Genomic DNA, 17,874 nt, shown 5'->3' on the forward strand with positions numbered 1-17,874 from the left:
CCGTTTCATGAAAAAGAAATTGAACTATAGAAGAGAAAGAAAATGTGAGTTTTTAATTGGTGTAGACGATGTGAACAGAAAACGCTATACAACAATGATTTTAACAGTCTAGTAACTTACACGAAATTTTTTGAATAATTCCATAATTATTTCGTATCTTTTTAAAGTTAAGTGACCAAAATATAATTTACTAATAGTTAGCAACCTTAGATGTAATTTACCTTAAGTTTTTATATATTACTTATTAGAACATAATAGTGGTAGTAATTCGTGTAGTTGAGCAATATTTTGTGTAATTAGTGTTATTATTAACTAGTATGAGGTTGGATAATGTTTTGTATAATTACATACAATATTATTAAAGTTGTAATAATTTGGGTCATTGGATAATGTTTATGTAATTGAAAACATCACTAAAATTGAAATGATTTGTCGTAATTAGAAACCCTTTTGTTCAATTACACAAAAACATTATAATAATTATGTAATTGAGTAATGCTTTATGTAATTTCACTACTTTTGATACTTTTTTTTTTTGTCTTTTAGCAGGCTTTGCTTTTAGGAATCAGAACAAGATTTGTGATGGAATGGCCTTATCCCACGGCATTGAGGAAAATGTGACGGTCACTTCAAGGAATAGTAATGGGTCATTTTTAATTAACAACACGTAGACAAAGATATATAATTTATGCACTTGATTTTTTTTTAATTATAAAGTTGTAATAGTAACGCGATTCGAATCTAGATCACATATGAAACAATGAATATCTTAACTATCAGACCAGCACACGGAACTTTATAAATATATTCAAAGCATGAAATGTCGTATATGTTTTTGTCGTTCGCTTACCGTTTTAAAATATTGTAATTAAAAAGGTTTCTTTTGTTAATATCATTCCAAAGGGCTAATGGCTACTTGACATTTTCATGATGCCAACGACGCTATTACTAAAGTTGAGTGGACTTGATTATGCAAAGAGTGCATGAATCACTAAAAATCGAGAAAGATTCTCAAATAATTGTCTGCAATTTAATACCATTACTTTTATAAAATGTAAAACAATCTCATATTGCCTTTCCATCAACAACATAATTTGCATTAAATTAAATCAGAAGCCCTTAGATTCTTGATAACATAAAGTTCCCCAAGCCACGTAGACATAAAAGATGAAATTTAATATTAAAATTCTTTCAAAAAGTATGTACACACAAATAAGTTAGGCTTAACTTACCATTTTTTTTATCTTTCTACTTAAATTTGTTTCTATCACTATTTGAACTACCTTTCTTTTTCTTAAGTTAGTATCTTCATTAGGTAAATTACGAAGTCTATTTTTTAAAAAAAGGGCTTAACCCATTACTTTTTTTTTTGGTCACAAGTTGTATCTAAACTATTCTTCCGTTACTCATTTTACACTAAAATGTTATCTCCATTAAAAGAATTTCAGCCAATAATAGATTGTCACGCCATATAAACTTTTTCCACGACAAGTGGTATTTTTGGTGTTTACACTTGCCACAACTACTTGGAATGTTGGTTAAAGGACCAACACTCTTACTCACCTCTAACCTAAACTTAACTTTCTTAATTCATAACTTCAACAGATCAATAGAAGAAAGCTTTTGGTACTTCAATATATGGATGTTCTTCAAATGATTTCTATGTAGATTTCCTCCCTTTTGATGTTTATACCAAAAATGGGGAGTAAGAGAAGCTGCAACTGTTTTTCTAGTAGAGTATTTACTCAACTACTGAGGGAAAATTTGTTGTTTTGTTATAATTAATGTGGTTGAATGAGGAGACTACATTGTGTTGTTGACTTATGTTAGGATGCATTTCATATTTAAATTTGAAATCTATTAGCATGTGATCAATGTTTACTTTTATTTAAGGTCTTCATTGTATGGGGAGTATTTGTTTTTCTTGCAGGGGGTTTGGTCAAAAAAAAAAAAAGAAACCCAACAGGGGAGATTATTGATACAAATAGTGTTGTTCAACTTTGGTTTCTTATGTTCCAACATGAGGAACAACACACAAGCTACATCCTTTGTATCATGGTTATTAGTTGGTAAGTTTTTAACTTTATAATTATCTTTGTTATTTAAACATGCTCTATACAATTGAAGAAAAATGTAGAATTTTATTTAAATTTTTTTAAAAAATTATCTCTATCATAAAGAGGGAATCAATAAACCTATTCTTTTTGATTTGCTATTACGACATATATGAAAAAACAGATTTTTTTTTTGTTTTTCAAGGTCTATCTTGGAGCTTTTTAGAAACTATTAAAATATTTGTATGTTGGGTGAAACAATTCAGCAAAGCACATGGCTGGGATCAAAATAGAGAACACAATTTTATTTACGGATGTTCCTTAGAAAATAGTGAAATGGTAGGGTAGTTTCATGTTAACGTTAGGAAATTAGTTTAAGTAGGTTTTTTTTTTTAAAAAAGAAAATAATTTTGAGAGAGTCGTAAATCAAATTTGATTGTGCAAAGATTAAGATATGCTTGTGAGTAGTCCTAAATTAGTTAGTAGCATATGGAACACATTTTGTAGAGCCCAAAATCAAATGTAATTGGTCCTCAAAACTTGATAGTGAATAACCTTTAACATAGGGGATTAGATTGGATGTGATAAACCTTACTTTATATGTACAATATGAGCTACAACATCAAACCTTAAAAGTTTTATTTCAAGTATAAAGATTGAGGGTGGGTTTGGATGAGCGATTGGGTGCGATGCGGTGCGTTTAGCTTACTTTTTGTCTCACGCTACAGTATCGTTACAGTATCTAATCTCACCGCCACTGCTGTTTTTACACTAACCACAAGTAAATGCACCGCCCATCCAAAATCACACTGAGAATTCAAATATATGGGTAACATTTTTATCCCACTTTACAAACATTTTATTTATAAAATAATTATTTTTGTGAAAATCGAAAGGGGTTGAACGAACACAAATACAAATATTTATAGTGAAGAATTGTTGTTGTTGCATTTGTAATTCACTTCTAATTGATGGAAAATTTAGAATTTTATCTTGTTCAAATGAAAACATTTTTCTTAGGTTTATCACTCTTGTTGGGTATTGAAAAAACCTTCGATTTAAAACGTAGAGGGGTGATGTTGCAATTATCCGTAAATTTGAGTAAATTAAGCTTAAATTATAAATTTAAAAGTGAATTATTCTATGAGTACGCCTCACATGTAAAACGAGTTTAAAATTATGTACTTCTTTACCTTCACTTGTTCGGAGGAACACATTACTGCTTTTCGATTTCCAGTCAGTATTTCAACACAGAAAAGCCCATTAGAAAGCTTCTTCATCATCCATAACACACAATCTCAGTATTTCCCAACTTGTAATTTCATGGAAGAAGCTCAAATTAGACCAAATTCCTCATATAATTTGAATAGCCAAAGGCAGTCCAAAAAGCTGCTAACGCTGGACTTGAGATGAAGGTTAAGCAATGAACAGACAACTGGCTTCCTGTTAATGGAGACAAATTGGTCTTGGTCCTCACAAAACCGTTTGGTAGAAAAAAGAAAAAATGGAATCTAGAGATCCCCACCATTATTGAATCTCATCTCCTACTTTCTTTTTTTCTTTCTTTTTATTAAACTTTTCGCGGCATTTTCTCTAATTAATAATCTCTAATATACAAACAGATGTAAATGCAACCTCGGTAATCATAGCATCCATGGCCTTCCTACAACTAATTTATTCATTTTTAGCTCAAAACTTCTAAGAAATGAAAATCTAGAACAACGATTTTGTTTTCTGATCTTGCTCAGTTAACGATTCAAACAACAAAAATGGAAAAAAAAAAAAAAGAGAGAGAAAATAATTCAACTTACATGAGATATTCATATTCCTTGCAATCAAATACATACAAATCAGGAGATTTCATACTGCAGTGGTGATGACAGTAGGGGCTTGTGATGGAGATAAGGCCAAGAAGAGGAGAAGAATCATGATCAGAACCGGTACGAAAAGAAGCATCGATGGCGGAGGCGGAAGCGACGGCAGAAGCAGCGGCAAAACCAGCAGTGACGCAGCTAACGCCATCATTATCATAACCACGATCCATCTCATACTAAAAAAAAGGTGTATTAATAATAATCGTCGAGTATTGGCAACCAGATTTTTTTCCCCCTCAAATCAAATCCCGATCTCATCTTTTTTCCATTGCTGCAGATTTGAAAGCTTTGGTTATCTCTCTGGTCTATGAGGGAGTTGATTTTTTATGGCGTTTAAAGAATAAATGAAAAAAAATATAATTTATATATTCAAATGGGATTTTATTAAAAAATAAATAAATAAGGGTTAATATTACATTTGGTACTTGAGTTTGGTTTTACTATTCAATTTGGTACCCAAACTAAAAGACATCATGTGGCTCTCTATGAATAGTTGACACATGTGATCTAGAAAAACAACATAAGTACTTTAGGGGCAGCAGCCGGGGGTTGACAAAATAAAAGTACCAAAATGATAAAATTAAAATTGTGAAATTGAATTTTAGATCTCATAAAAATATAGGGATAAATATCAAAACTATACATAAGCTTCGATGCAATGTGCAATGTCATACACGAACTTTGATTTTGTGCGATTTCATACATGAAAGTTTAATTCGATTAAAATTATACAAATCACTAACAACATTATCGAATTAACACCATTTTACGTTGATATATTGCATAGACAAATAATCATATCAATCCAATATGAAAATAAATATATGTATTAATTTCTTTAAACAAGTACAATTGAATCGAAACCAAAGTTTCATGATTACATATAAATTACAATTCAAGTTTCACGATATAATCGCACTAAATAAAAATTCATGTAGCAAATTACATATTAAAATGATATTTATCCCAAAAATAAACTAATTTCGAGCCTCGTAAAAATTTTCTGGCTTCAGCCCTAAGGTACTTAATTGGACAGAAAAATAAGTTATGTATTTAAATGGGACAAAGGAAAACTCAATTACCAAGCATAGATACCAAATTAAACATTATAATCAAATTTAGGTAGCAAAGAGTATATTTAGCATAGAAAAAAATCCAGAAAGGAAATAAAATGGAGTAGTGATGACGTTAGAAGCGTTAGAGCCCATAGTCGTTAGCAGTGGGCATGCCCCACACATTCGTTTTTGTGTCCGAGTTCAGTTAACTGAATTTTGATCCCACGTACTGTAGCATTTATTTATTGGCTTTTTCTGATATTATATTACAACTATATCTAATCATCCTAGACTATGAACATGAATTTCTTACCATCATAATTCCTATATATATCTAATAGATTTGTAGGTTTTCCAACGAGGTCCTTGCACGGTTGGCAAAGGCCAAAAATTGAGATCCGACCGGATTTTCGAGTCTCATAATGTGCAATTGGTATATGTGGGTTTAAGTTTAATTCGTCCGCTTACATTTTGGTTTTTCGTTTATGATGTGATAGATTTTATTCTGTGATTATTCGGATAAATCCATTTTATGTTGTGATAGTTTGATAGTTGTGGTTATTTGGACGCATTTTTTTTTGGTTTTGATAAAAGTATTTTATAGATATGTTTATTATAGGGGCCGATTCAAATTAGCCTCTCGACCACTAAATAGATCAATTTAATCTTTTTTATTTTTAAGAAAATATGATTTATTATTTAACAAAATTAATGTTTTTACAATTGTGCAAATGAAATCTTTTATTCGAAATTGAAGTATGAGTTTTTCGGACTAACGCCTAATGTCATTAGACTAAAAGAAGAGATATTTTGTGTATGTAATAATTGTTCAAAGATTCATAATTTATCTTATTTCTTATCATGTTTGACTAAAGTTTTAGTTTATTTAATTTTGTGTATCAAATCTTGAGATCATAATCGGAGAAGAGATTGGATTAAATAAGGTTAGTTTTAAAAATCCTAACGAACGTAATTCGGTTATCTTATATCTTGAGATACACGATCGGAAAAAAATATGAGCTAATTTTTAATTTTCAGATATTATAAATTATGTTTGCGGTTACTTATTTAGAAAATTCTATAATTATTAAAGTTTGAATTTTAAGAAATTTTCATAAAATTGTTTAAGAAAAAAGCATAAGACTGAATTGGCTAGAAGTAAAATAAGTAATACTGTAATAATTTATTTTTACTGTCAGCATTAACTAATGTAAATATATCTACTTGATTAATTAAAAATATAAAAAATAATTTATTTGAGCGAGTTTTAACTCAATTGGTATCAATATTGTTGTTAGAGTAGAGCGCGTGAGAGATTATGGATAATTATATAATTTAAACATGTTGGGGCCAAATGAAATTTTGTCATTTTGTTTGAACAAATATTCAATGGCTTTGGCAAGGCTTGAGAAATTGAGGGGGGCGGGGCCTGCCTGCCCGCCTGCCTGCCTGCCCCTGCTTTTTACATTATTAACTTTCTATAAAATATTGTAAAATTATACTCGACCATGAAAATAAAAGGTTAAAATTATATGTCATAATATCTTGCATTTTTTAAAATTTAAAATTTATTTTTATATTTTTATATTTAAAAATTTAGTTCTTTTTACTTTCTAGATTTTAAAATTCAGGTCTAACTTTATTCTTTTGTTTAATTTAAGTTAATTACAATGCCATTTTTTAATTACATGACTAGTAAGTACTTTTTTTAATTTCAAAATGTCATACCAACAAATTTAGTAAAAAATGTAAATAGTTGGACTTAAATTTTGAAATTTGAAAAGTAGAGGGACTAATTAAATTCCTAGAAATTAAAGTACATAGACTAAATACCAAATTTCCAAAAATATAGGGACTTACGACATATTTCAACCAAAAACAAAATTATGTAATGATATATTTATAAAAATCGATAGAAAAGATTATATGAAGTTTTAGTTGGAATAGTAAAGTAGAGCTGTTGAAATTAAGTTCAATTCTTTTCGTGTATTTTTCTATTTTTATTATATAAAGATATAGAAAGATAAAAACACCTTCAAAACAACATAATTCACTTTGTAAAATAATGGTACCTTAGTTATTATCCAATTAAATTGATACTTAAATAGTTCGTGACACCAATTTAATTAAAAATTAGAGGTGATCATGAGCCGAGCCAGGCCTCAACATAATTTTAGGCCTGAGTCTGTCCGGATAAAAATACAAAAACTTGAGCCCTACCACCTTTACATCAGATTAATTTTTATATTATTATTTATATATAAAATATAATACATTAAATACACCAAAAACATTAAAATAAATTTTCTCAACAAATTAAAAATAAATTAAAAAATATTTAATATTTATGCTTAAACAACATTAAGATAGGTGCAACTTAAAAAGCAAATGTCTCTAAAATAGTAACAAAATTAAAAATAAAATAAGAATTATACAATATCCAAACAATAACAATAAAATAGTAACGATATAATAGAGAAATGACAACAAAACAGTAGAAACAACAACAATTTTTTTTTTTGCAAATCCGGGTCGGGACAAAAAACTTAACCGAAGCCCGACCTGTTTAGAAAACTGAATCTCATTTTTTTACCCAAACCCATTTTCGAACCTATATTCAGGTGAACCGGCCCGGCCATGATGAGGTGTAATATAAACCGAGAGCAAAATTCCAACTAAAATGAAAATATATTAGTCAAAAACAAAAATTGAACATGGTATTTTTGTTTTCCATTCCAAATGGTTGATTTGAAATTTGAATTTGTCCCTTTACCCTTTGCAATCATTTCCGATGAAAAAGCTAAGCGAAGCTTTTAAGTGCCAACAGTTTTGACGTCAACAAAGGAAATTGGTAATTTGACAATGACTCGTAGAGTCCAAATTCCACTTATTTTATATGAACAAAGTTAAAAGAAGTTCGATGTTCTCACATTTGTTTGGCTCTCATTTTGGACATCAAACATCCCCTCTGAAAAATATGACTCTATTGTCCATGTTCATGCACGTAGATAACTACTCTCTTCCCTCTCAAAAAGTCTGGAAGCTATGATCAATTAACCCCACAATCACAACTCCATAGCTTCAACTAAAATCATCTCGATCCATTCAATTCTGCCACAGTCATCCTTACTTGCTAACACTCATACAACACTACATATATGAGTGGCTAGAGGTGGTGGTTCATATTGTAAAGGTATGGAAAGCCACAAAAATGAGGACAGTTCACTTTTGTAAAAGGTGTAGAGAATCACTAAATTAGAAATCTTAAAAAGAGAGTTTTAGGTAAGGTTGTTTGTGTTCTCATATCCCTTTTTCTAGTGTTAAAGGAGTATTTATAGAGGGAAGAGGTCAGATGAGGGCTCAATACATAATATTATTGACTTGACATGAAGGGACCAAATGAGAGAATTGTTAGATGTAACGGTTTGATAAATGTCTTTATGAGATTTTCCCAATATATCTTCTATAGACCGTGTGAACCTCGAGGATAAATGCTTGAGCAAAGACTCAAGGTTTGAGCCGCTCAAGTAAAGCAACCAGAGGGTTATGTCGTCGTAGCTTAGGTGAGGGCATGGAGATGAGCTTTTGTAGCGAAAGTCCTTGTGGATCATTTTGGCTAGATGGAGGAAGGGGGGTTCTAGGTACTACATTGAAATTCGGGGTTTAACAACTTTCATGATTGAAATATTGTTAACTTTAATTTATTTAAAAACTTAAAAGATGAAAATATAAAATTTATTTCGAGGGATAATTCAATTTTATTTAACATATAACTACATTTATAATAAATATTAAATACAGATTTTTAAAATTAATAAGCGTATCTTCCTCGTCAGGAGTGAAGTCAGGATTTATTTTTTGATAGAATTAAATTGTATATTTTTATGATAGTAAAAATACAATTTCACCATTTTAATAGTCTATGTTTTTATAATTTTTAAAAGATTAAATCAAAATTTTATCATTTTTTGAAGGGGGCAAGGTGTAATTTTACTATTACTAATTTAAAATTTTATAAATTATAAAAGAGCCTAAATGAAAATTTTTCCATTTTAAGAGTGGCTGGGGCCTTGCTAGCCCCCTGGCTTTGCCATTGTTCCTCACACATTTGGACCAAGTTCAAATGTTGGAGTTATCATTATTAGGAAAGCTTTACCTGAATACCATCCTCAGCTTAAATATATTTAGCCTTAGACTGTACAACAGATGAGTACACTTGTAATTATACAAAAAAGCACATATTTTAAAAGAATTTGACCCCCTAGCCATCACTACGATCTGCCTCCATCGAGCTTGTAAGCTTACTTGAGCCATTCTAAGATCAAATTTGATTCTATCCAAGTTGACGTGAAAAGTCAAAAGCCCAAGTTGAAGAAATTTTATGCCTATAATAAATTGTCTTCGAAACTGATCTGGTTCAAGTTTGAGATAGATACAATCTGAAACCCTCAAAGGAAATACTTAAATTTAAAAAAAAAAGCATCAATATAATTATATAATAATATCTAAAATAAACTAAAATTATTTAATTTATAAATATTATATAATTATAATAATTAATTAGCAATAAAAGTAATTAGTAATGAATTTTTACGTTAAATGATAAAAATAAAATGAATTTCGAAAACTTTAATTATGAATATAATTTTAATACAATCATTGTATATATTTAAAAATATAAAAATTACTAATTATTAAATTTAATAATTTTATTAAATATATAATGATGTAATAAACTAAATTAATAATATTATAATTAAATTATATAAACTTCATATACATATATAGTCATAAATATTACATATAACATAATTTCTATTACTTATATACTACAATGGGATCCATGATATAGCATATCATAGTTATTTACACGTTATATTATAATATATGATATGGTATTACATCACTAATGATATGTAATATGTATATATAGCTATCAATATATTATACATATTTATATAATATAACATAAATTTATTTACAAATTAAAAATCTATATTCAACTAAATTAATATTGAAAATACCAAATGCAATTATAATGTAACTTCTATTAATCATATACTATAATGAGATCCATAGGTTGTGTATCCATTTATTATATCATCAATAGTTGTATTTTCTTTATCGTCATTTACCATATTACTATACGTGTATGTAACTAGTAATCTGTAAGTATATTGAGTTTTATTCGACTGGTATGGGGAAGAGCATGGGTTTAAGTGCGCTGAAATATATTATTCTCTTATTTATGGGTTAAGGAGAGGGTATGAGTAATTTTAAGTATTGTGTCAAAAAGAACGGATATAATCGGAACCTGTTAAAAGGAATGATGTATATGCAGATGAAAAACGAGGGTATTACAAATACATGAACCATAACATATTGGAGGGGGAATGATTTCAAAATTGACTTTAAAAGACGTTCAATTCATATTCAAACAAGTAGTCACGTACAGAACGTAGGACCTTGATCACCTCCTCAAAAGGCTGTTTCCCCCCACTAAATATATCACTATCATCATGTGTGCAACAATCTTGGTGGTGCTTGCTTCTATTTCGATTCTGCTCCAATCTCATTATAACAACAAAATAAAACTAACAAGTGCATACATGCTTATCATCAATACCGAGTTATGATTTGAAGGTTTTAGTTATTTGTGGTATTGTTAGGAGTATTGCAACACTGTTGAATTATACCTCGAGATAGATGCATAAAATATATTTATGGGATTTTACATAAGGAAATGACTATAGCCACCTATTACAACTCAATTAATATTAAGATTACGGCAAAAACTCTTTGTGAAAAATCGATTGATCCCTCGAATGCATCAACATAAATAGTCCTTTTAAGTAATATCTTGATCAATTCAGCATCCCCCAAGGTTTATCCTCCATATTTTCAATTATTGAGTTGCTAATTTTTTATCCCGATAAATTTTATCCATAATACAACTCAATTTTTTTTAATGGAGCGAGCTCAATAATTAATCTTCCGTGTTCTATACTCATTAAAAGGATAAATGCTGGACATAAATTTTAAAGATACTCCATAATAATACAACTCAATTTTAATGCACTCTAAGTGAGGAAATAGGTAATCCCATTAACTTACACTCATCATAATCTAGTTTCTAAATACAAAAAAAAAAATCATATATTTTTTGTAACTAAATCCAATAATAAAGTGTTTATAAAGTCACTTAATAATTGAATTTGGGTGTAATATTTGTTTGTAATTTTACATATATGACATATTTAAGTAACTACTGTTATTTGTGCGTTCTACTGAATTAGTTTTAATTGAAGCACCCCAATCACACTTTCTAATTCTTTAGAAGGAGTGAAAATTGGAATAATTACATCGAAATCCAATTACCCTATAGCTTTCCAAACGCCCATACATGATTTAACTTTAAAAAATTATTTTTATACAGGTCTAAGTTATAAAAATTATATTATAAACATATATATATATATATATATATATATATATATATATAAGTTTTAGGATGATTATGACAAAAAGTATGGAGAACTTATTTATGGACATAAAAATTATGGTAAAAAGTATGTACATAACTTATTTACGTGTCCACATTATATATTATAAAATAGTCTATTTATTTATAAATAAATGTGTTATAATTGTTTGTCATAACTTATTAATAAATTAATTTCTTAATTAAATAATTTTCTCAACCTAATTCTAATTCCGTTAAAATCATTCATAGTACACCTATAGTATCGGTTCTGGATCCAAATCTTAATAGTAGACCTACAAAAGATTAGCAACATAGTGAGTTTCGTCATAGTGAGAGGGTCTCTTGTAGGCCTCAGTTCTTCCAATTTGATGGAAGTGTTTCTAAAACTGAGTCTACTAAACAGAAAAATGATGATCTACTCACATTTGACGAAGTGATGCAAAATGTTGATTCTGAGTTTTAAGAAATAGTTATGAAAGTTGAGACATATTCTATGATATACAACACAGTGTGGGGACTTATAAACTTATTGGAAGGGATAAAACTTATAGAGTGTAAGTGAATCTACAAGAAGAAAAGAAATGCAGATGAAAAAGTGGAAATTCATAGGGCCAAACTTGTAGCAAAGGGGTCTACTTAGAAAGAATGTATTGATTATGAAGAAACTTCTCTCTGATTTCTATATATGCTCAAATCGATCTGCATATCGTTATTAATTGTGATGGCTCTTAATTACAAGATTTGGCAAATGAATGTTAAGACAACGTTCTTGAATGACTATCCTAAAGAGAATATCTATACGCAACCCACCATATATGTAGAGACAAACCTAAACATTAATGAAATTTTTCTTTGTCAGAAATGGAGTTTGCATAGTACTATTCACAGTACAATCAGGAAGCCACCCTTTTCAACTGTCTACATGCAATTCCCTTGATCAAGTATAGTGGAAAAACATAAACTTGAAAAGACCAATGCTTCGTTTAAAGGCGGAAGTCGATAAGAATCGATGTTTACAAGTGCTGTACAATGGGATGAAGTCAGGGGCAGCGATAAGAGGGCCAGTAGGGCCTTATCACATTTGATATGTAATTTTCAAACTGTGTAAATGCATGTGATAATACCTGACGTATCAAAACGAAGAATTCATTAAATTCTCAAACGAAAAAGTAGGTGATGAACTTTATAACATGATCCCTAATCAATATAGGATTTGCATGTTTATTTCTTTTGACAAAATCATCACTCTAGTTTGATTATCCTTTCAACAACCGCGTGGGAAGAAAATTGCAATTTTTGAAATACGAAAGTGAGATGCATGCATTGCCCAAATGAAAGCAATTGACTGTCTCTCACTTTAGAAAGCAATATACTATACATTTTAGAACTTATATTATAACATGTTAGAGTTGTGCGACCCGAATTTTAAGAGATTGCTTGCAAGTCAAGTTAAACAAAATATATCTTCTTTTTAGAAGATTTAGTATTTATTAGTATAATATATTTAGCATTTATTAACATAATATATTTGACTTTGATTTAGAATTAGGTTTTTTCAACCTATAAATAGATGTAGTCGAAACTCCTCTTGTAATCATTCGAATTTGACACAGTGAATTTTCTTCTCCTCTCCCCGTGATTTTTTTCCCGAAAGAGTTTCCATGTAAAAATCTGTGTGTTCTTTATTTCTCTTTTCTTTGCGATATATTGTCATTACTGACGTTCTATTTTTCACATAACATGCCAGAAAATATTAATCTTTATAAACTGTAAAACATGAAACTACTTACACAGCCAGTGGAGCTGTTATCAATTTTCTCCATCAATAAAGATATCAGCTGCTTCACTTTTGCACAACATGCTAATCTCTTTTGCATATATTAACTGATCCTGTGTTTCTTTATCGTTGAAATTAGAAAACATAATAAAAAGAGGACTATATATATATATATATATATATAGTTGCCTAATTAATTGTTGTTGTCTAGTTTTGACAATTTTACATGCAAAAGTCTATGTTGTCGACCTTGACAACAACGTTAGAAGCTTGACTTTTGTTCCATTTGGTCTGTTTTTCGTAACACAATTCAGAAATGGGAGCCCGTGTGTTAGCTTTTATCATTTAGGTTCTCAAGAATGTAAAGAGCCCTAGACATTCTAAAGGACGAACCAATACATGATTTATGTTTTTTTTAATAAGAAATAATAAAAATGAATTCACTAGTGCAGTGGTAAGACATATTGTATTTATACGAAGAGAATTCATATCCCATAAATGACGTTGTTAAGAGGGATCAAGAACTCAAATTCAAATACGAGTGTTGAAGAGAGGTTGGATTCTCTCTTCAAAGTGTTGTTTGCCGGGAGCTGACGAACTTCTCAATAATGGAGGTATTGTGCTTGGGGTACCCAATTCCCTTATATAGGATTAGTAGGCAAAAATGAGTAAACTACACCATTAGTCAGTAAACTATGCGTAAGTTTTCGTTTTGGTCATTTAACTAAAAAAAATTATAATATGGTTACTAAACTATTCAAAAGTTTTTATTTAAATCATTGAACTATTCAAAAAAAAAAATATTTCAGTCACTAGGCTGTTAAGTTTTTTTTTTTTTAAGTTCCGCAAGCGAGCTCAAAGTAACGATTCGACAATCAATACGATGAATCAGTACCCCTCGACAAGTAGAAGAGCATACCTTAGATCTAAGTCGATCAGACGGTCAGTGTTGAAAATTAGAAGGAAAAAAAATTGTTTAAATTTTGATTCACAAAATCGTGACAACCAAAGTTGTTTCATGAAAAAAGACTAAACTATAGAAGTCAAGGAGAAAGAGAGCTTCTAATCGGCAGTATAAATAGAAAAAGCCATATAACATTGATTTTAATAATAACTTTTTTAATTATGTGACTTTCACCATGGAGAGGTACGTTATTAGATATCAAATTTTTATTCAATATATATATATATATATAATATTCAATCACACTTGGCCACCAAACCAATCACGGGAGCTCAAATTGAGTATATGGTAGAATCTATCCAATCAATTAAATAAAAAATGGATGGTCTAACTTATTTTACTATCAAATTTTTTTACAACTTTGAATAATAAATACGATTTTTAAAGATTTTTGGATGCACCAAAGACATCAACCAAGTAGTGGTGAAAAACAAGCCTGAGCTGATCCGAGCTTAAAAAGTTTGAGGATGTAATAATCAGAGTTTAAAAAAATTAGAGTTTAATTTGGAAAAGTTGAGGTTGGAGAAAACATAAGAGGAAGAAATTTTGAACCCAACAAAATTCAAGCTCAAAAAAATTCGAGCAATAACGATCCCAATTTAAGGCTGATTTGGATTAAGTCAAAGAATGAGCTAAAACAAAACTCAAAAATAAAAACCCAGATTTATAACTTAAAAAAGCATTAATATAATATTATTATATAAAAGGAAGGCTTAAGGCCTTTCTTACTTGACACCTGTCCAATTTCATTTCCTTTTCTTTACATAATAATATAATGGTTGAATTTCAATTATAATCCTTTTTTTTGAGATTATATAATAATTGTTTATTTTCAATTTTGATTCCTATACTTCGCTCAAATTTGAGATTTAATCTCTATAATTCAATTTTGAAATAATTTGGTACATCAACTCTTATAATGTCATTAATTAGTCTAAATACTTTATTTCGATTAAAATGTTGATGTAAACTTTTAAGAATTGTCAACATGGTTAAAATCCTTTATTAAATTTAAGTCTATTACAATATCATTTGTTACATGCATGCCAAATGAGTATTTAAAAAAAATTCAAATTGTCACAAAAATATTAACAAATGAATGTTAACAATGTTAACAAATAGGCCCACATCTTTAAACTTGAAAAATAGAGGGACTAAATTATTGAAAATAAAAGTATAAATACTAAATTTCAAATATATGAATAATACAATAACTTAGAGAATATTGCAACATTTACATTTTTACTCTATAATTAGCAAAAAAAAAACAAATATTTAACCGATGGTGGGAATCTTACTAGTTATTGTTATTTTGTATATCTTAATAATATCAATACCAAAAGTGTTGATGGATCATGTCGAGTCAGGTATTAAATATAATTATTTAAGGTTGTTCCAACATGAAAATGAGTCTCAAATTTTGTTTAAGCTCGTCTATATTTGTAAATTACTAATTTGAGCTAATTTAGTTCTAGAATTATATTATTTTTATCAACAAGTGGTTGGAAGAAATGGAAGTGGACTTTTGAACCGAATACTAATCTTTGAGTCAATATTATTGGATGAATACCACCCGGGTCCGAACATAACTAGGCTTAGACCGTAAATGAAAGAGAACCCAAAATTTAATATCTAGTAATTTTATATATTTCTTTTACCTAACCGTAATTCCCACTAAAACTGTGGTGTAGGAGTTAAAATACGAACCTTACACCCGCGTCCAAATGTACGTTGGACATGGATGTGAAATATGAATATTGTAAACAAAATGAAGAATTAAAAGTAACATCATAATGCATTCCTTGAATGAAAAGCCATTGGCCAATATAAATGCAGTAGTCCATAAATGGTCAGAGCTTGATAGAACAAACATTTGTACACATGAATGAAGAAATCTAAGGTTCTTTCATCTTCATAACTCAACTATGTATAATAATTTATCAACATTTATATAAAACTATGCAACCCCGTCCTCAAACTTAAAGCATGCAATATAAATGCATTACCTTTTGATCATCTTACTCTCCATCTTGCACTAAATTACTGATCATGTTGACCAAAGGAACAGTTCCCTTACCTAAAATCTCTAACCTAGAGGTATTAGAGGCATGATAGAACAATGATAACCCAAAACGTTGTGAGTTCAGGTAGAAGCAGCCTAGATGACAAGAATCCATGCAAATAAGGTTCCAAATAGAATTCGTTGTGCTGGTAAATCCAGCTTAAATAGAAGAATCCCCTTTGTCTCCTTTGTATAGGCCATAAATCTTTTTATACTCGGGTTTTTGTTAGTTGAGAGAATTTTTTTTGGATTTTACAAATTTATAGATGTGGCATGCCTTTGTTTTAAAAGCATTAATCTTTGGTTAAGAAGTTTGAGGATCAAATTGATAGAATATGTGTTATTATACTAGTTAAAAATGGCTTCCTGTTATCAATTTAACAGCAGATGATTAAAATAGGAACGAATTCAAACGTTAGTGTCTAAATTGAAAAATTTTAAAATTGAGTGACTAAAATAAAAAAGGACATAATTAAGTGACCATTTATATAGTTTACCCTTCTAATATAGAGTTTTAGTAAATATTCCCCGTTAAAAAAAAATAATTCGACTCCACAAGTTATGATAAAATTCAACTTTTTTTAAGAGACTAACAAAATTTAAAAATATATAAAATAAATAATTAATAACCGTTATGCCTAATTTTATTTTTTCTTAATTAGCATTTTCTCCTTTTGTTTTTCATTGCTTGAAAAAACTTTATGCTGCAATGTTGATCTTCTTTTCTTTAAAGAATGTTTTTCCTTTTGAGTTATTTTTATCAACAAGTGTTGATTGTAATTTTAAGGAGAAACGGATTTTAACCTTCAAAATGACATTGTTAAGATGGATAATCACAAATTCTGAATATAAATCGTAAAATTAATATAAAAATATAATTTACAATTTTTATAATTAAATGATAAAAAAATTAATAATAGTTGAATTACTACTAATGTAATTTACCTTTAAATGAAAGCAAACATAACTGCAATTTCCAGTAAATGAAACAAGTAATTTCCCTATTACCAACTTGTGCTTACTTTAATTATAATATACCAAGCTTTTATGTTACTCGGATTTAAGTGTAAGAATTAAATACGAGTATATTTAATTTTTCAATTTATTATATATTTGAAATGTCCTTTGTTTTAATTTTTATATAAATATGTGTTATACCATGAATATTAAACACGAATACTTCAAGCATACAATTGTTTAATGAATAGCCATTGAAGACCTAAGCTTGATTGATAGAACGAATTTATATAATGATATACAACACTATGGGAGTTTGAGTCCGTGTAGATTATAGAACCCGTATCACACGATCGAGTAAATATATTATAAACTTAAAAATATATTAAGCGAGTTAAAGTTTTGAATATTGAAACTCAATATTTATCTATATTTTAAATATATATTTTTATATTTTATCCAAATTCATTTCTAAATCTAATAGTTTTGTTGAATTGACCCACACAAACAGAGTCATTGCTCTGATTGACCCAAAACATGAGTTGTTTAGATAAATACTTGAGGCAAGTAGACCAAAAGCCCGGGTTAGATTGCATGGGTAATTAATGAAAAAAGTCCTATGATCTTCCATTCCAAGTAAAAAGTGA

General features: G+C 28.9%; 1 protein-coding gene across 1 annotated transcript; it reads right to left on the minus strand.

Annotated features, from left to right (window-relative positions):
- Positions 1–3,213: 3,213 nt before the first annotated feature.
- Positions 3,214–4,254, minus strand: LOC105784241 (uncharacterized). The gene is made up of 2 exons (XM_012610060.2): positions 3,866–4,254; positions 3,214–3,497 (listed from the first exon to the last, which is right to left on the minus strand). Exons 1-2 carry the CDS (start codon positions 4,096–4,098, stop codon positions 3,389–3,391), a joined length of 342 nt encoding a protein of 113 aa, XP_012465514.1. The 5' UTR covers positions 4,099–4,254; the 3' UTR covers positions 3,214–3,388.
- Between the last annotated feature and the right edge of the window lie 13,620 nt (positions 4,255–17,874).

Source organism: Gossypium raimondii, chromosome 13 (assembly GCF_025698545.1).
Source record: "Gossypium raimondii isolate GPD5lz chromosome 13, ASM2569854v1, whole genome shotgun sequence".
In the NCBI taxonomy this organism is placed as follows: domain Eukaryota; kingdom Viridiplantae; phylum Streptophyta; class Magnoliopsida; order Malvales; family Malvaceae; genus Gossypium; species Gossypium raimondii.

What these genes read in the sequence shown, in the direction of transcription:
- LOC105784241 (XM_012610060.2), bottom strand. Translation starts at nt 4,098, where the DNA reads ATGGATCGTGGTTATGATAATGATGGCGTTAGCTGCGTCACTGCTGGT. An exon ending in AAGGAATATGAATATCTCAT is followed by an intron (nt 3,498 to 3,865) that starts GTAAGTTGAATT and finishes CTCCATTAACAG; the next exon opens with GAAGCCAGTTGTCTGTTCAT.